This window comes from Hypomesus nipponensis, chromosome 18, assembly GCF_054491055.1.
Source record: "Hypomesus nipponensis isolate SF chromosome 18, ASM5449105v1, whole genome shotgun sequence".
Taxonomy (NCBI): domain Eukaryota; kingdom Metazoa; phylum Chordata; class Actinopteri; order Osmeriformes; family Osmeridae; genus Hypomesus; species Hypomesus nipponensis.
In genome coordinates, this window is record NC_140378.1 from 4554523 (window position 1) to 4574276 (window position 19754).

Below are 19754 nucleotides of genomic sequence, written 5' to 3' on the forward strand. Positions count from 1 at the left end.
GTTAATTGTTCACGTGTTTATTTAAGTCAGGCCCTTCCTTTGTTTCATCGTGAGGGATTGTTTGTATTAGCGACGTACTGAGCAAGTATATGCGGATTGATTTATGTAGTGTTTTAGACCTTTGCCCTGTTTCTTTGACCTTGCATTGTGCCTAGCTTGTTGGATTATTTCTGCCTTGTGGTTTACCGACCTGTTTCTGTTTGAATACAATTTTGCCTGTCCTATGTGTGGAATGAAACAGACTGTTTACTCTGAATCTGGGTCCTCCACAATGTCTACGGCTTATGTCATGCCTCCCCTGTGATGAAGACTGCATCCATTGTGGCAGCCACATCAAACGTACCCATGGTGCAGTCAAATTCAGATCAAATTCAGCATCATGGTGATAAAATGCAAAATAAATGGAAAATGATCCAAGTCTAAACATGGAAGTGATGCTCATCATACAGCCTCTCTTAAAACCAAGTTATACAACAAACAGAAAGAACTACAACCTACCATGTATAATTTATTTATGCGATGGAAACTGAGTGTGCATTGTAGGTGTTTGTGTGTAGGCCTGCATAACCATCCAATTAAATGCTGACATTTCTACCGTTGTCGACGGTGACGTCTGTGTTTTTGTTTCGGAGTCGGGGTGGGGGCCAGATCAGCCATACATTTAAAATGTACTTTAAGTTACTTAGTTCCATAAAAAGTAAAACGGGGCGGGGGGATCTCCCATGTAGTGAAAAAAGGACAATGGGTCATAAATCCAAAACTATTTAGTTTTTAAAGAAAAATCTATAACAATGTATACAAATCTATACAAATGCAATAATAACATATGATGTGTAAGACCCTTATAAATGTATAATGTGCAACTTTAGTACAGAATATCCCATAAAACGTTTTCAAACAATCAATTGAAAGTGAAAGTACCATACATTGTTAGTTCTGTGAGGCCACCATTCTTTTCTTCACAAACAGTCATTTCAGGGAGTTGGCTTCTCCCCCCTGTCTGCCTACTCTCCCATGTTTGGGTCCTACCACTCTGTGTGACATGTACTGGATGAATCAATGTGAAATTACCTTGGTTAGTTGAAGGTTGTGTTACAAGATCGACGTTATCACCCACTTACCCCTGGTTATCACCAGGTGTGCCATTTTCAACTGTTTCCTGTTGGTAGCTGACCAAAGGGTTTCCTGCTGTCATACATAATGTTTGGACGTGCCATGTCACTGCTGGGGCTCAAGAAGTGGAATGTCCACAATTGTTGTTGTTGAAATAAAAAATGTATTTTTTATGTAATGTATGTTATTCAGTTGTGTTCCAGATTAAAATACAGGTACAGAAAAAACTAACAAATGTGGAAAGAAATCAGGATCCCAAGAACTAATCGACAAGAAAAGCTTTTAGCACTCAGTAAGCCACATTTGGGGCGATTGACCAACCTGTAGAGGGAGACAAACTTAAACACTAAAATAACACTCGGGGTAAACTGTCATTGGAATAACAGACAGGCTCAGCCCACTACCATATCCATTAAAATATTAGAATAGTCAATGTTAAATATGTAGGCTACAATCATGATAACGTGGTTTAAAATCCCAGAGAGAATCAACATGTCTTCTACCCCCCCCAAAAAAACACAAATAAAAACTTCTGATGCTTGCGTTCCAATTCATTTCCATCTAACAATAAACCATTCTTAAATCTTGAGTTGTTTTTTTTTTTTTTTTACATAAAAATCATCTTAACTACATGAAAGAGATGACAACTCAATGTTGGAGAAAAGGCAGAAAGTGAATAAAGTTTGAACAGGGCTGACCTTTTTACTTCATCATTTTATCATCTCCATTAAAACAAATCAAATCCGTTTTGTCACTCAACCATGTACACAAGTGCACCAGTGGGTGAAAGTCTTGGGTGCAGTTCCAAGACACAGCAGTTTAACAATGACACAAGTTACACATCGACATGCTATTTTATAAGTCCACCACTTTTTCACCCGTAATATTAAGACAGTGTAGTTCCATGTATACATACATTTAGTCATTTAGAAGACGATCATATCCAGAGCGACTTACAGTAAGTACAGGGACATTCTCCCCAAGGCAAGTAGGGTGAAGTGCCTTGTCCAAGGACACGTATGCATTGACTCGGCCAGCAATTGTTTCCCACACTAGGAGGTGTGGAGGTCTAGGAGGTCTAGGAGGTCTAGGAGGACAATGTTTTTTGTCTTCAGGTTCCATGGTGGATCCTAGTATCAGAGTTCCATTGATGTTGGCTTTTAATAGTTCTCATACCCACGCTTAACTCTGAGTGGACTTACTCAGAGTTGATTTACCTAATTAAAATCAACTTTTCTGGAAGTTTCCCTTATTAGGGTAAATCAACTCCAAGTTCAGGGTTAGGTTCACAGTTTGTTAAACCCACGTTCTGGAATGACCCCCAGATCTTCTGTTCTGGTCAGCACTCATTCTGGGGTTCATCCTGGGGTTAAAAAGTGGGTTATGAAACCATGATACAAAACATTCTAGCTAGCTACAGTACCTACCAAACAATCTCTTTGTTTGTGACTACATACATTTGGCCAATATCTGCAAACATTTCTACAGCGTTCTTAGGTCCAAGTACCACTGCTACCACAGCTTGAGAACCACCGGCCTACAGGAAAGTCTCTCCACTTGAGTAAAGGGTATTGTAAAAAATGCTTTCTATTAGTCTGCAAGAAAACATAGTGTATCTTGTGTTTACTTCACTGTAAAGTCTTGCCATTTCCACGTCATGTATCCAAACATTCTGAAACTTGATATGCCTGTTTTCACATTAGAAACAAAAAGTAGAACCTATTATGTCCACTATAATAGATTTATATGTGGAGTTGAAATTTTGGATAAACTACTAAATGTAACTTGTCATTAACCACCAGGTTAATTTGTTGTTAATCAGCACACCAGTGGAATTAATATCTTGCTATAGGGTGTTCACCAATAACAGATACTGTATATTCAAAAGTAACAGAGATATTTGCATTTAACTGAAATTACCAGTTGTAGACATCTTTTGTGTGTGCACGATGCAATGTCACATTCACCTTCACATTCAGGACACCTACAAAGGACACTGCCATGTACCACCATGTTAAGTTCAATCATGTGGATTGCCATGACAATAAAGGAAAAGCAATAAGTAAAAGATAAATAGACCACACCCCTGAGAAGGGTTGTAGGGCTTTTTTGATTTGGTCTTTTGGCAAAACCCAGACTGGGAACTTTTTTCTGTTTTGGTTGGGTCATTGAAGCATGCACAAAAAATCTGCTTCTGGTTTGCTAGGCTTTGTTTCATAAACTATTCTGAAACTTCATACACAGTTTTGTGTTATTATGAGGGACTTCATGTATTGAAATATGTGCAGTATGAAATATGTGCAGTATGAAATAAAGTATGTTTGTTTGACTAATTTACAGATTCACTTACCTGTGGTTTGGGAAAGTTGCTGCTCCAGTCATCCTTAATGGCCTTCATAGTCTCTTCATCAGTCTCCTTCTTATAGTAGATCCTGATCTGATGCTGTGAAAAGCTCTTGGGCTTGAGGAAGAACACCTAGTAGAGGTAACAGTTGGTTTGAACATGTCTTTCAGTAGTGCCACACTCGTGTTCCAGTTCATTCAATACTGTACATCTAACCATAGAAGTGAGTGGTAGGAGGTTCTATTGACATCAGTATGGGTCTGACCTGGTCTTTGGAGATTTTGAAAGCTTTGGTAGGGTCCTTCTTACTGTAGAAGCGCATTTGGTCAATGGGGTCGTCCTCCTTCATTCCATAGTCCATTCTGATGACCTGAGGCAATTTTACACAGGTAGAATCATAGGCTGAGTGATAAAAGACCCAGGTCCTCAGTTTTCCCACCTCAAGGTAACAAATGACATCCAACATTGTTTTAATGAACTCTTTGCAAAGAGACTAAATTCCACCAATAAAGACATTTGGAGCAATGCAGTATACGTCTTCAAATGTTTTTTTTTAAAGGGCCAAAGTGTGGACACTTACGCTGCGTACAAAGTCATTTGCATCCAGGTTCATGCGTCTTGCCACTTCACGTGCCCAGTCCTCAAACTGGACCTGGAAATAAGACATTGCTACTCCTTTGGCTTCAAATAAATGATGACCAACTTGAACCCATTACCTTGATACCCCACACACACCTGCGAGACCTCCCTTCGAGAGTCGGCAACAAACTTGTAGAGATGTCGGTGGGTGATGTTCTCTAGAATATCTCTTGCCTCTGCCAGCTCAGGAGAGGAGGAGTGGAGGATCTGCTCAAACACATGGTCTACATGAGGAGAGAGAGAGGAGGAAAAAGAGAGACAGGTTTTGGTCTACCTTTTTTGTTATCCCCGGCACGTTTGAGAAAATGCAACGAGTGTATGAGGCTCATCTGAACCTGTGAGTTTAGAGTAGGCCTCCATGTCATCTATGGCCTCTGACATTCTGAACATTTCCCCCCCAGATCCTTCAATCTTGATGTGTTCATTTGCTTTGACAAGGGCGTCTGCAATCCTGGAGAGCCAAAGCAAATTGATGGTGACAAGAAAACATCTGAGTCACAATGTAGCAATTACATCTAAGAGTGAACTTTTATTTGACCTCTTGTACAGCACTTTGTTCAACCATGGATGTATTCAAACATTCTCTATAAATATTGATTGATTGATTGAACGGTGGTCTCCACCATCTATTTATACATTTGACTTCCCACATGAAGCTGTGTGTGAGCCCCTGCTGTACAATATTCACATGAGTTCAATGAGATTGACCACTCTGTGCTGGTAGGCTCGTCTGTGTAGGCTGAATCTGGTGTGGAACATGTCATACAGGTTGTCCACTTCCTGTTGAGAGAGAGACATCAGTACAGTGAACCTTAGAAGTCATACTCTATATATTTGAAGATAAAGGGTTTGCCTGGCTACAAGTAGCACCTTGTCTCTGGCACAGATCTGAGACTCCCCATCCGCCTCGCAGACTCGGGCAAATTTTATATAGCGGTCATGGTCAAAGTTACTCTGAAGACCTAGGTAGTAGGAGTCCCTGTGTGTTTGACAGAAGACAATTGATAAGAATATGTTTAGGAATGCCATTTCAGAGACCTATGAACGACTTTGACAAACAAGTGGTTGAAAGCATGACATACCTGGCAAAGTAGTCCCATTTATCAACATCAACACCGTTTCTCTTGTTGGCTATGATTTCATACAGGAAGGACTTCTCCACTGGTCTGCCTTTGTAAGGCCACTGGAAACAGCAGAAAACAATGCTCACTGACCTCTGTGGGGTGTCTTAAGACTGATTATGGGCAAATTAGGCTGACAGTGTGTCTAGCAAAATAGCCAGCTGATAGCCTACACTTGTTTAATTTCCCTTAAATATTTTGCCTCTTCAGATGTTGTGTTTCACTCTGCTTTGGATAAAGTGAGCAATAGATGTGTTTATAGATCTATTTAAAGGTCACTTGTTTATGAAAGTTGTGTCTACATAATAGAACATAGCTAACTAGGTATTAGGTTGATTTAATTGACACAGTGATATGGAGGGCAAACAAAATCAAAAATTCTGAAAGTGACCTGTCATACTGTCATAGAGAGCTACAATCAAACAGAGCTACAGGATGTGAGAGTAAGACACTATTCATTTTCTATACATGTGCCGTTTTCTTTGTGTCTCTCGTGTAGGATAATTTGTTTGAATTAGTTTGGAGTGTTAAGTGGTTGGGTGATAAATTACAAAATAATAATGATGAGTCCAAATGTTTTGCGTCTCCTTGTCTTGTGGTTGCCTTTGGTTTTCTCCCTCACTATTGGAGGACTGAGTAGAATACCCAATTCCACTTCAGAATACCCTAACAGCTTGAAGAGAGAGCCCACAAACCAGCAAGAGAAATGGTTTAGAAAGTTTTATGTTTGCTCCTCCCATGTTGGGTGAACTATCAATGTCCTCACGAGAATGACGTTTTCCCCTCTTCCATGTCCTGGAAACTATCAGTGGGTCTCGCAATACTACAGGTATGGTTATGTTAAGTTAGGGCTCTAAAACAGAGGGACGTTTTTTGAAGATTGAAACCTCAATATTATCCCCAAATATTATCCTGTTTTATAAAGCTAAAACAACCTGGGGTCAAAATTACCATGTGTTCTTGACCAATGTGTCAAGGACATTGAAAACATTTCATGTTAATATTGTTTTCACCCAGTTACCCATTAAATCAAGAAAAACCATTAAATAATCAATGGTCAATATATAAATCATGTATAAAGAGGTGTTAAACATTTAATGGGATCAAACTGATCCCATTCAATAAAGGGCCATTCAACCATGTTTTGGCACGTTAAATTGTATAATTAACAAGCCTTTGTATTCCTGGATAGGAACCTTGTGGTCGAGAGGGGAAGATTGGAGTAGTTGACTACATTTATTGTAACAAAACTGACTGCTGTCACTGATACCTTCCCAGGAGTTTTGTCAATCGGTCCAGCAATTTGTTCCCTGATGAAGTCCAGGTCTTCAGGCAGGACCAGACCATGCTGCTCCATAACATTCTTCAATTCATTTTGGTCGACAAGGTAGTCAAACATGGCCACGGACGCATCCTCGTGCTGAAGAAAAGAGGATTCTGGTGAACAAAATGGAATCATATGCACATACACATGTCTTCCCAACATACATTTGTAAAGACACATTTATTTTTTTCTGGTTGTCTTTCACCATGACAACCAAAATACAGAGAAACCAAATCAGAATGGTTTCCTGCACCTTTACAGTTTAACATTATGGGACTGGATCCCTGTCCTAACTTGAAATGAGTCACATTTTGTTGTTGTGAATGCAAATATATCTGACCTAAAATAATAGTGCAGAGGCAATTTAACCAATTTTCAAAGAAGACCAGATATTTGCAATTGCTCCATTCATTATGAAACATCTGGGAATCACTGGCTTTAAAAAACTATTCAGTTGACAACAACAGGACACACACAAATAAAGCCAGTGCATTCCCCTATATGTTTGCCTGTGTATTATAATGAATATTAATTTGGGGTTTTGAGAAAGAGAGACAGAACTGTTTTTACCTTCCATTTCCTTCCTCTAGAGACTTTGGGGATAAACATCTTATCAAACAAATGGGAGAAAGGGCCATGTCCTGGTAAAACATGTTGGAGGTACAGAAAGAGAGATTGTAAAGTCAGTATTTCTGTGTGAGAGAAAGGGGAATAGATACATCTTGAGAAACAACATGAGCTTCCTCACAGGTGAGCCCAAAACACAATCAAGTCAGAAAGAGTCTTGTATGACCCAGTGGGAAAGAGAGAGAGTGAAAACAACATTTAATCTTCACCACTTTCTGCCACACCTTGAAATGGAACTCTGCAGTTCAGTTCATAGTGAGTACCAGTACACAAGGTTGAGTGTGTGTGTTTTCCTCACCCAGGTCGTGGCAGAGGCCAGCAATCTGCACACAGAGCATGTCTCTGCAAGTGATTTGAAGTTCTGGCTGCCGATCAATCAGCTCCTTGACCAGTTTTTCTGCCAGGTGACTCACTCTAGACCGACACACACACAACCAGTTAAAACAAAACAAGACCTAAATCGTCCAGTATCATCGCTAAATCATTTGAATGTGCTACCCTATGGAGTGTTCAAAGCGGGTGTGGGACGCCCCAGGATAGACGTAGCAGACCCCCCCAAGCTGCTTAATGTAGCGAAGTCTCTGGAACTGGGGTGTGTCAATGATGCGGACCAGCAAAGGGTGCATTGGCACAAGCCCATGTATTGGGTCGTTGAACACCTGAAAGAGTTGAAAAAAAAGAGGAATAATTCGAATTTTTCGCTTTTAATTATAACTTTCTTTATCTAACATCAATTGTGGTGATGGAATAAAAACAGACCTTTGAACAACTCTCTAAACGACACTGTGTGCTGGGAAACACCATGACCCCCAACTCGCAATTGCGAGCGTTTCAACCACAGGAACTTTTCATCTATATGTAGGAATTTACAGCGCCGAACCTTTAGGATTGGTTGAGTAGGCTACTGGCAGAAGCGTTTCCAGTGCATCACAACCGATATGTCAGACGCAATATTTGTAATTCTTCGGCAAACACACATCAAAACACTTCAAAACATGCAGAACAGATCGGAAGTACAACACGATGGGAAATAGCAGAGAAAGAATATCGGTGTCACCGCTCCCTGAACATGTGCGTGTTTAATCGCATTACGAATAAAGATCACTTCTTCTTTCTTCTTTTCAATATGGAGAACAGAAGAACATACGGATGTACCAACGACAAAGTGAAGGCGTCATTAGGAACATGGTGGATGCTGATGCCGTCATCATCTGGATGGGAACTTCCCAGATTAGAAATTTGCAGAACATGGCTGACGTCGCCTAATCTACCTAAAACAGCTGGGGCATGCCTTCGTCATGCCACATAAGAAGAGATCGGATAGCCCACTGCCATGCTCCAAGTCCCGATCTACTAGAAAAAGATGTAGCCTCTTCTCAGAAACAAAAACAGGAGGACAGCAATTGTTTTGCTCCTCCTGTTCTTAAAGTGTCCCTTTGTGATTGGCTTGTCAAACCCCAATCATTGTCAGAACGCGAATGTACTCGTCCACTCAGATGTCTGTCCGTCTCCCATTCAGGCTTCACCTGTCTTCCGCTCGTTTGTCGACTTGTTACCCATACCGTGTTTGTTCTGTGCTACCATTGGCTGTTCCGCGTGAATGGAAACTTTCGTATTTGTCCAGTTTCCCAGTAGGCTACGATCTGTCCTTGTGTGTGTTTTGTTGCTTTTTTAGTCGTCTTTACTCGGTAGGTATAGTGATTTTTGTTTCGTTTGGTTCCTCACCCAGTGACAAAGGGAAAAGGTAAGCTGCCCATGATAGGCTACATTGCAATCACGAAGCGATTTATCTCTGGAAACACTTTATGTCAGGAACAAACGCTCGATAGGATATTTGAGTTAGGGCTGTTTTTGGTTAGGCTACGTGGTTAGGTATTCTGTTGAGGTTCAAATCAGGAGTACAAGAATACCAGGTTAAATGCCAGACCAAGTTCTTTGTAGTTTATTGATAAGAAATTATGCAATCAAACAACGAACACAACACACCATGGTGTCTAAATGTAGATCGGCGATACCAGTCAATGTTACCAATGTCTCGCTTCATAGAGTAAAATAGACAAAGGCCGTTGTGAGAAAAGTCTTGCTTAAGGGAGCAGACCATCCCAAGGTCCTGATGATCAGAGAGAAAGGGGAAGGTGGGGGTTGAGTCTCCAAGGGAACGGGGCATCCAAGGGTTGGCTGTACATCCACAGGTGGGACAGACTATGGTCTGGACTTTCAAGAGCAGAGTGTTGCATCCTCCACAGCCCAAAGCATCAACTTATTTCTCATGTCGACACTCCTATGAGCTGAGAGGCTCCCTTGTGCTCACACCCGTCTCTGGGCTCCACCATTTAGCCTCCCTAGTCAGTGTGCTGACCTTCACCATTTAGCCTCCCTAGTCAGCGTGCTGACCTTCACCATTTAGCCTCCCTAGTCAGCGTGCTGACCTTCACCATTTAGCCTCCCTAGTCAGCGTGCTGACCTTCACCATTTAGCCTCCCTAGTCAGCGTGCTGACCTTCACCATTTAGCCTCCCTAGTCAGCGTGCTGACCTTCACCATTTAGCCTCCCTAGTCAGTGTGCTGACCTTCACCATTTAGCCTCCCTAGTCAGCGTGCTGACCTTCACCATTTAGCCTCCCTAGTCAGCGTGCTGACCTTCACCATTTAGCCTCCCTAGTCAGTGTGCTGACCTTCACCATTTAGCCTCCCCAGTCAGCGTGCTGACCTTCACCATTTAGCCTCCCTAGTCAGCGTGCTGACCTTCACCATTCCTTCTCACACCAAACGTTGCATTCAACATGACATGGGTTACTCTCCACAGACTTAATTAAAGCAATTGATCACATTTGGATCTATGTTTTAGTGTTAAGCATTACACATTTTATATACTTGAGATATTGATTGTTGTAGCGGCATTAATTAGCAGTAGAGATGTCATTCCTTTACACTTCTTTGTTAACACTTTACAAAAATGGTGCATTGTGAGCTTCCAGGTATCTGCAACTGGACTGAGCCACTGTAGGAGTGCGAGATGAATCGGGAACTACGGGGTTTAAGCAGAACATGGAGAACTAGTGAAAAGATACCGCCATTTAAGATTTTGGTGCTCTCATATTTGCTTACAGCACTACTTGAATTAGCCCTCCTTCAGCAACTATATCTGACCTATTAGTAACTGTGCAACTGTTCCACGGAACCATCGTAGTGTGGATGGTCTGTGGTCTGTCCAGCACCAATACTAAACAATCATGACCTCATAGAGACGATACTTCATCCTTTGTTAATAATAATGAGCCTCACCAGGTAAAGTCATGACATAATGATACATTCACTAATCATTTACTAATCATTCACCAAAACAAATAGCCTTATCATTTTTTCAGAGAGACAACATTTAATAAACACTCTTAGGCCTATGAGTTATCCTGCATTACAGTAAAAATAACGTTTTTGACGAATTGTTGACTACCATGCCGTTTGCAAAACTTTTTATTTTATTCGATCAACACATGCAAGGCCCCCTTTCTAAGACTATCAGATCTTCTGAAGAACATGCCTGGCTGCAACACATCCTGGAGTCTGGACCAGTTCATGATGGTGAACTTCTGTCTTTGAATGTTAACTGTCCACCCTCCCCCTAAGCTCAGGATCAACTTTAAAAGGGTGAAAGCTCACAGAGCAGAATTTAGCCGTTGAAGGGTAAAGGAAAACTACGTAGAGCTGAGTGCCCTCCTCAACTCATACAAACTTAACAATGTTTTCAGCCCCATTATAGTTACAGCTTGGTTTCATACAGTACAAGAAAAACAAAACAAAATTGTGTCAATCTATGATAAAGTAGATTGTCCTCTTTTCAACAATTTTTTTTGCTGAGATTCTGATTAGAATCTAGAGAGGTAATGTTTCATGTTTCTCATAAGCCAAACTATAGTGTTATCGTGTTACAGTATAAATACAAACTAGTGTTATCGTGTTACAGTATAAATAAATAACATCCATTGTGAAACATGAAGACTCTTGACATTGCGTCCAGTGTGAGTTTTTTTGTTTTTAAAAATATGTACTTGACATTCAAACATTTGTCCAACTACTGAAGCCAAATAAACTCAAAAAGGCTCAAGAAGTGGAATGTCCACAATTGTTGTAGTTGAAAACCCAAAATTTATTTTTAACATTTTAGTCAGTTTTCATGTTCCAGATTAAAAGACTGTTACAAATAAATGAACAAATGTGGAAAGAAATCAAGATCCCAAGAACAAATCTGAAGAAAAGCTTTTTGCACTCAGGAAGCCACACCTGGGCCTATTGGCCATTATCTCATCCTGTAGAGGGAGACAAACTTAAACTAAACACTCAAATGACACCGGTAAACAGTCATTGGAATAACCTATTGAAAGACTCAGCCCACTACCACATCCATAAAAATATTTGAATAGTCGATGTTAAATATGTAGGTTAAAATTATGCTGCTAACTTGGTTTCAAATCCCAGACTGAATCAACATATCTTCTACCCCCAAAAAACAACAATAAATAAACATTTCCAATTCATTTTCATCTAACAATAAACCATTCTTAAATCTCAAGGTTTTTCAAGTACAATTAAAATCATCTTAACTACATGAAAGAGACGACAACTCAGTGATTGGAGAAAGGCAGAAAGTGAATAAAGTGTTTGAACAAGGCTGACTCAGTGACATTTCTTATTTCGCTTCTTTTATCATTTCGTCATCATCTCCATTAAAACAAATCTAATCAGTTTTGTCACACAACCATGTACACAAGTGCACCAGTGGGTGAAAGTCTTGGGTGCAGTTCCAAGAAGCATAGCAGTTTGACAAGTTACACATCTGTTCCACAACACAATGCACAGTAGACACCTACTAAATATCACTGTGCTTCATCATTTGAGAAGAGGTCTCTCTGGGGAGAACGCTCAGACTTTCTTTATTCCTTGGTTCTCCTGATCTTCTGTTCTGGCCCTCATTGGTTCTGGGGTTCATCCTGGGGTTAAAAAGTGGGTCATGTTAATGAATAGTGTGACATATGGTTCCAAGTCACCATGGAGGGATGCTCTGTGGCCAGCAGGTGGAGGAATAGCCCAGACCCACCGAGCTCCAGTCTTCCTAATTGAATTTGGATAGGACTAATGAGACACACCTGAAGCAGGATGGGGGCGATTAACTGAGACCCATATCATGTTTGAGGATTCTGGTTGGGACAGAGTATATGACGGGAAGAGGCGTGAAAGTAAAGATATACGTTAAATTGGAGGGAGTGCTGGACTATTGTCCTTTGTCCATCCACCCCAATGTTGGTTCCCTTACGAGGGGGTAAGGGTACATTTTTGTTCTGTTTTGCCTCGGGAGGGGCAAAAGGACTGTTCTGTCATCTGCTCCAGGAAATAAACATACCAACCCTGATATTCTGCCTGGACAGTGGATTTGTACCTGTTACACAATGAAACCATGGTACCAAGCATTCTAGCTAGCTACAGTATCTACCTAACAATCTCATTGTGTCTGTTGTTGTTCTGAAACTCCATACACAGCTGTGTTGTGTTATTATGAGGGACTTAATGTATTGAAATATGTGCAGTATGAAATAAAGTACTTTCGTTAATTTACAGATTCACTTACCTGTGATTTGGGGAAGTTGCTGCTCCAGTCATCCTTAATGGCCTTCATAGTCTCTTCATCAGTCTCCTTCTTATAGTAGATCCTGATTTGATGCTGTGAAAAGCTCTCGGGCCTGAGGTATAACACCTGGTAGAGGTTACAGTTGGTTTGAACGTGTCTTTCAGTAGTTCTGCACTCAAGTGTTCCAGTTTATCTAATATTATACATTTAACCATAGAAGTGAGTGGTAGGCGGTTCTATTGACATCAGCATTGGTCTGACCTGGTCTTTGGAGATTTTGAAAGCTTTGGTAGGGTCCTTCTTACTGTAGAAGCGTATTTGGTCAATGGGGTCATCGTCCTTCTTCCCATAATCAATTTTGATGACCTGAGACAATTTTACACAGGTAAAATCATAGAGTGAGTGATAAAAGATCCAGGTCCTCAGACCTAGAATACTTGAACATATATTCTTCCCATCTCAAGGTAATAGATTACTATCAAAGTTATGATAAGGAACTATGTAACTTTGCAAAGAGCACACATTCCACCAGTAAAGACATGTAGAGCAGTGGGTTAGTTTACGTCTTCAAATGTTTTTACAAAGGGCCAATCACTGGACACTTACACGCAGTTCAAAGTCATTCGCATCCAAATTCCTTTTACTCGCCACGTCACTTTGCCATTTCTTGACCTTGTCCTCCAAGTTGCCCTTGACCTTGTCCTGGAAATGAGACATTGATACTCCTCTGATGATGATGACTGACTAAATGACCAAACTTCTTACCTTTATACCCCCACACACCTGTAAGATCTGGCCCACACACTTGTACAGATGTCGGTGGGTGATTCTCTCTAGAATCTTTCTTGCCTTATCCAGGTCAGAAGAGGGGGAGTGGAGGATCTGCTCAAACACATGATCTACATGAGAAGAGAGAGAGGAGGAAGGAAGAGAGAGAGACAGGTTTTGGTCTACCTCTTTTGTTATCCCCGGTACGTTTGAGAAAATTCCACAAGAGCATGAGGCTCATCTGAACCTGTGAGTTTAGTGTAGGCCTCCATGTGATGTGTGATCTTCTTCTTGTCATTTTGGGGTATGGCCTCTGACATTTTGAACTTTTTCTTATCAGAGCCTTCAATCAAGATGAAAGGATTTGCTTCGACAAGGGCATCTCTGATCCTGGAAAGCCAAATCAAATTGAAGGTGACAAGAAAACATTTGCATTACAATGTAGCAATTACATTTAAGAGTGAACTTTTATTTTACTTCTTGTACAGCTCTTTGTTCAACCATGGTTGTATTTAAACATACTCTATAAATATTGATTGATTGAACGGTGGTCTCCACCCTCTCTCTATTTATACATTTGACTTCCCACATGAAGCTGTGTGTGAGCCCCTGCTGTACAATACTCACATGAGCTGAATGGCTTCAACCACTCTGTGCTGGCAGGCTCGTCTGTGGAGGCTGAATCTGGTGTGGAACATGTCATACAGGTTGTCCACTTCCTGTTGAGAGAGAGACATCAGTACAGTGAACCTTAGAAGTCATACTCTATATATTTGAAGATAAAGGGTTTGCCTGGCTACAAGTAGAACCTTGTCTCTGGTACAGATCTGAGACTCCCCATCCACGTCACAGACTCGGGCAAATTTGATAAAGCGGTCGTGGTCAAAGTTACTCTGAAGACCAAGGTAGTAGGAGTCCCTGTGTGTTTGACAGAAGAAAATTGATAAGAACATGTTTAGGAATGCCATTTCAAAGACCTATGAACAACTTTGACCAACAAGTGGTTGAAAGCATGACATACCTGGCAAAGTAGTCCCATTTATCAACATCAACACCGTTTCTCTTGTTGGCTATGATTTCATACAGGAAGGACTTCTCCTTTGGTCTGCCTATGTAAGGCGACTGGAAACAGCAGAAAACAATGCTCACTGACCTCTGTGGGATGTCTTAAGGCTGATTATGGGCAAATTAGGCTGACAGTGTGTCTAGCAAAATAGCCAGCTGATAGCCTACACTTGTTTAATCTCCCTTAAATATTTTGCCTCTTCAGATGTTGTGTTTCACTCTACTTTGAATTAAGTGAGCAATACATGTGTTCATAGTTCTATTTAAAGGTTACTCATTTATGAAAGTTAGGTATACATCATAGAACATAGCTAGGCATTAGGTTGATTTAATTGACACAGTGATATGGAGGGCAAACAAAATCTAAAATTCTGAAAGTTGACCTGCTATACTGTCATAGACCGCTACAATCAAACAAAGCTACAGAATGTAAGAGTAAGAGACCATTATTTTTCTATACATGAGCCATTTTCTTTCGAGTGTGGAAGATAATTTGTGAGTGTTAAGTGGTTGGGTGATAAATGGTTGGGTGATAAAATTATAATAATAGTCCTAAATGTGTTGCGTCTCCTTGTCATGTGGTTGCCTTGGTTTCCCCACTCACTATTGGAGGACTGAGTAAGAATACCCAATTAGATTTCAGAATACCCAGAATCATCCAAAACTGATGTTAGTAAAATGTTTATATTTCCTGTTTTATACAGCTAAAACAGCTTGGGGTTAAAATTACCATGTGTCAAGGACATTGAAACGATATCATCATGTTAATATTGTATTCACCCAGTTACCCATTAAATCAAGAAAAGCCATTAAATAAGAAGTCAAAATAAGTTATATCAATCATGCATTAAGAGGCGTTAAACATTTAACGGATCAAACTGATCCAATTCAATTAAGGGCAATTCAACCCTGTTTTGGTTCATATTAACTTGTATAATTAACAAGCCTTTGTATTCCTGGATAGGAACCTTGTGGTCGAGAGGGGAAGATTGGAGTAGTTGACTACATTTATTGTAACAAAACTGACTGCTGTCACTGATACCTTCCCAGGAGTTTTGTCAATCGGTCCAGCAATTTGTTCCCTGATGAAGTCCAGGTCTTCAGCCAGGACCAGACCATGCTGCTTCATAACATTCTTCAATTCATTTTTGTCGACAAGGTGGTCAAACATGGCCACGGACGCATCCTCGTGCTGAAGAAAAGAGGATTCTGGTGAACAAAATGGAATCATATGCACATACGCATGTCTTCCCAACATACATTTGTAAAGACACATTTATTTTTTTCTGGTTGTCTTTCACCATGACAACCAAAATACAGAGAAACCAAATCAGAATGGTTTCCTGCACCTTTACAGTTTAACATTATGGGACTGGATCCCTGTCCTAACTTGAAATGAGTCACATTTTGTTGTTGTGAATGCAAATATATCTGACCTAAAATAATCATGCAGAAGTAATCGAACCCATTTGTATATAAGACCAGATATTTGCAATTGCTTCAGTCATTATGAAACATTTGTGAATCACTCACTTTAAAACCTATTCAGTTGACACACAAATAAAGCCAGTGCATTCCCATAAATGTTTGCCTGTGTTTTATAACAAATATTGAATTGGGGGGTTTTGATGGAGAAAGGGAGACCTTTACCTTCCATGTACTTCCAACAATGACTTTGGGGATAAACATCCCATCAAACAAATGGGAGAATGGGCCATGTCCTGGTAAAAAAATATATATGTTGGAGGTAGAGAAAGAGAGATTGTTAACTCAATGAGTCAATGAGTTAACTCACATGAGTGTATTTGTGTGTGAAACAAAGGGGAATAGATATATCTTGAGAAACAACATGAGCTTCCTTGAGCCCAAAACACAATCAAGTCAGAAAGAGTCTTGTATGACCCAGTGGGAAAGAGAGAGAGTGAAAACAACATTTAATCTTCACCACTTTCTGCCACACCTTGAAATGGAACTCTGCAGTTCAGTTCATAGTGAGTACCAGTACACAAGGTTGAGTGTGTGTGTTTTCCTCACCCAGGTCGTGGCAGAGGCCAGCAATCTGCACACAGAGCATGTCTCTGCAAGTGATTTGAAGTTCTGGCTGCCGATCAATCAGCTCCTTGACCAGTCTCCCTGCCAGGTGACTCACTCTAGACCAACACACACACACACACACACACACACACACACAACCAGTTAGCAGTAAGCACAAAACAAGACCTAAATAATCCAGTATCATCACCGAATCATTTGAATGTCCTACCCTATGGAGTGTTCAAAGCGGGTGTGGGACGCCCCAGGATAGACGTAGCAGGCCCCTCCAAGCTGCTTGATGTAGCGAAGTCTCTGGAACTGGGGTGTGTCAATGATGCGGACCAGCAAAGGGTGCACTGGCACAATCCCATGTATGGGATCGTTGAACACCTGAAAGAGTTGAAACAAAAGAAGGAATAATTATCATCCGACACTTTTATTCATCCAACGTCATTGTGGTGGTGGAATAATAACAGACGTTTGAACAACTGTCTAAACAACACTGTGCTGGGAAACAGAAACTCAAAAGCTCTGAACCTTGGATTAGTCGAGAAGTGGCATAAGCGTTTGAGAGCTCCAACCAATATCTGCGGCAGCAAACACACGTCAAAACACATAAAAAACTATCAAAACAGACCGTTTTCCTACTACTCCAAAGATCGGTTTGAAAATCTACTCGAAAAGATGTAGCCTTTTCTCCGAAACAATTAAAGACAGGAAGGTAGCAAATGTTTTGCTCCTCCTGTTATGCCATGCCCTGATGTTACAGACAAATTTGTATATCTGTACTTGTATCCGGTGTCCTTATTGTTGTGTGAGTTGTGATTTTGTCTCCCTCTTGTTTCTCCCTCTCTCAAGTATCCCTCTGTGATTGGCTTGTCAAACCCCAATCATTGTCACAGCGCGCATGTCGTCGTCCAATCAGATGTTTGTCCGTCTCCCTTACGGACTTACTTGTCTTCCGTTCGTAAATTGACTCGCTACCCACCCATACCCTGTTTGTTCTGTGCTACCGTCGGCTGTTCTGCGCGAACGGAAACTTTCGTTTTTGTTTTCGTGTTTTCACAGTACTTTTGTTCTTACATGTATAGCTTACTTTGTTGCTGTTTTACGCGCTTTTACTCGGTATTGTGATTTTGTTTCGTTTGGTTCAGTACCCAGTGACGAGGGTATAGGTAAGCTGCCCATGGTACAGTGCCATAACGTTGTAACTTATATATGTTACACATCAGGTTAGGAACGAGAGCTACGTGTATTTTAGTTTAGGGGTGTCTCTGGTTAGGTGGTTAGGGCTTCTTTTTATAAATCAGTCCTACTTTTCTTTGGCACCGTTTGTATTTATCTTGTTCTCTGGAGTGTTAATAAACATAAACAAATAAACATATTTAGCCTATTCTTTTAGTGTTTGTTTAGCCTCTGAAATTCCTGCCAGCCCCTGTTTGACCCAAGCCTGTGACCCGACTATCCTTTGGATTTGCCTGCCTTGCTGTTTGCCTGTCGATGACTGCTTGACTAGTCTATACTACCATTAAAAGCCCACACTTGGATCGCTACTACCAGTACTTCTCCTGAGTCCGATCATTACAGTAATTTTCCTAACATAATAGTCATGCATTATTTTTTCAGATTATTTTAATTAAATTAAATATGTAGGTAATGTTTTAAGTTAATTTATAATTTAGCTTTGATGGTTGTTTAATACAGTAGTTTATTCTGGTCTGTATTCAATTCAACATACAAGATATGTTTAACTTCAATGTTATGCTGGTAGGATGTGGGTTAAGCATTTATGCTGAGGACAAAATCCAGTGGCATTTGGAATCGGCAACCCCTCAATAACTTGTATTCTTGTAAAATCTTGTAATAGAGCTGAACATTTTTCCCACCAAAACCTGTTAGTGATAAACTCAATGTTGATGAGAAAGGGCCCGTGGTCAGGTTGGTTGTACAGATGATGGTCTCAGTATAAAACATGGTCAGGTTGGTTGTACACGTGATGTTCTCAGTATAAAAGTGGACCAGTGTTCTCTAGCTGCTACTTCTCTTTGCTCTATTCTTCATTCTATATCTTTCTCCCTCCACTTTACAATTATCTAGGCAAAGTAAGTAACTTTTATTTTTAACATGTTTGCCTCAAATACAAATCATTTGCAATGTTATTAATTTTCCTTGACCATTCTTGCTCTGATTCAGCCCATGGAGTCAAATAACTAAATTCAGCATATTTGGTTATATACTCTCCAGTTTTAGCTCTCTTCCATCAGATCAAGGGGCTTTTTGGTTGTTCGGCCAATATGAAAATGTCTACAATATATCAATGAAAATCGTTTCTCCTGTGTGCGCCACCGTTCGCCTACCTGCGGATTTTGACTTTAAAGATGAAGATTGTGGTATTTCTCTTTGTTTCTCTTCTTTTCCAACCCCACTTCCTCATTTCAACACCACACCCAGGCAGCCTCCTATTCATCTTTCGGTTGCCATTGAAACTTAACGTATAGGCCTATGGGGTTTTCCACATATCATTTTGCACAGCATCTTTACCAATTCAAAGAATACTAAAACATGATCATTGCATAAGACTCCTCTCAACACATTATTGGATTGTCTTCTTTACACTAAAACTGTCAAGATCCTTCTTAAGAAAGAAGGCCATATTTACCTTTCCCTCCGCATTGAACTGGCAGTCAATCGTCTTCTGCTTGTCCAAAGCCTGGTCAGTGGGAGTTGAGCATTTGGAGCAAATCATTTTGAGGAATGAAATAAACGGAACTAGTGAACTGATGTGGTGAGGTAACTGATTTTTCTGACTAATGCCAGGTAGAGATGTAAGTGTGCTTTTATGCAGTAATGAGGACACTCCCATCTGTGGACGATCATTAGCCAACACCTCCGAATGTCTTTGAATACCATTTTAAGTAATCCATAAATATTAAATTGTTTGCTGTTCTTTGATACATGCTACAAACATAACATAATTAATTTATTTCAAGAATGGTTACAATCCAAAGCAATGTCATTATAGTAGGCCATGGATTAAAGAAACGTCATTTTGTATAGGCCTAAAAAAAAGATTGGAAAGCCGTAAAATAGGATAGTA

The 19754-nt window shown here is 40.4% G+C and overlaps 2 protein-coding genes across 7 annotated transcripts; both read right to left on the reverse strand.

Moving 5' to 3' along the window:
• Positions 1 to 1790: 1790 nt before the first annotated feature.
• Positions 1791 to 8766, reverse strand: LOC146251610 (deoxynucleoside triphosphate triphosphohydrolase SAMHD1-like). Of its 6 annotated transcripts, none has more exons than XM_084679508.1 (14): positions 7928 to 8766; positions 7667 to 7827; positions 7467 to 7582; positions 7112 to 7182; positions 6488 to 6637; positions 5179 to 5279; positions 4967 to 5075; positions 4785 to 4876; positions 4432 to 4547; positions 4193 to 4320; positions 4038 to 4109; positions 3723 to 3827; positions 3464 to 3589; positions 1791 to 2801 (listed from the first exon to the last, which is right to left on the reverse strand). In XM_084679508.1, the coding sequence occupies exons 1-14, from the start codon at positions 7970 to 7972 to the stop codon at positions 2769 to 2771; spliced, it is 1425 nt and encodes a 474-aa protein (XP_084535634.1). In that variant the 5' UTR covers positions 7973 to 8766; the 3' UTR covers positions 1791 to 2768. The 6 variants fall into 6 exon arrangements, with proteins under 6 accessions (XP_084535634.1, XP_084535636.1, XP_084535638.1 ...); XM_084679510.1 differs by having other exon boundaries at positions 1791 to 3109; positions 7928 to 8765; XM_084679512.1 differs by having other exon boundaries at positions 8049 to 8764.
• A 2524-nt stretch (positions 8767 to 11290) lies between these two features.
• Positions 11291 to 19452, reverse strand: LOC146251611 (deoxynucleoside triphosphate triphosphohydrolase SAMHD1-like). Its single transcript, XM_084680807.1, has 14 exons — positions 19317 to 19452; positions 16887 to 17047; positions 16658 to 16773; positions 16274 to 16344; positions 15666 to 15815; positions 14580 to 14680; positions 14368 to 14476; positions 14186 to 14277; positions 13806 to 13948; positions 13574 to 13689; positions 13397 to 13492; positions 13052 to 13156; positions 12791 to 12916; positions 11291 to 12155 (listed from the first exon to the last, which is right to left on the reverse strand). Exons 1-14 carry the CDS (start codon positions 19401 to 19403, stop codon positions 12135 to 12137), a joined length of 1494 nt encoding a protein of 497 aa, XP_084536933.1. The 5' UTR covers positions 19404 to 19452; the 3' UTR covers positions 11291 to 12134.
• Between the last annotated feature and the right edge of the window lie 302 nt (positions 19453 to 19754).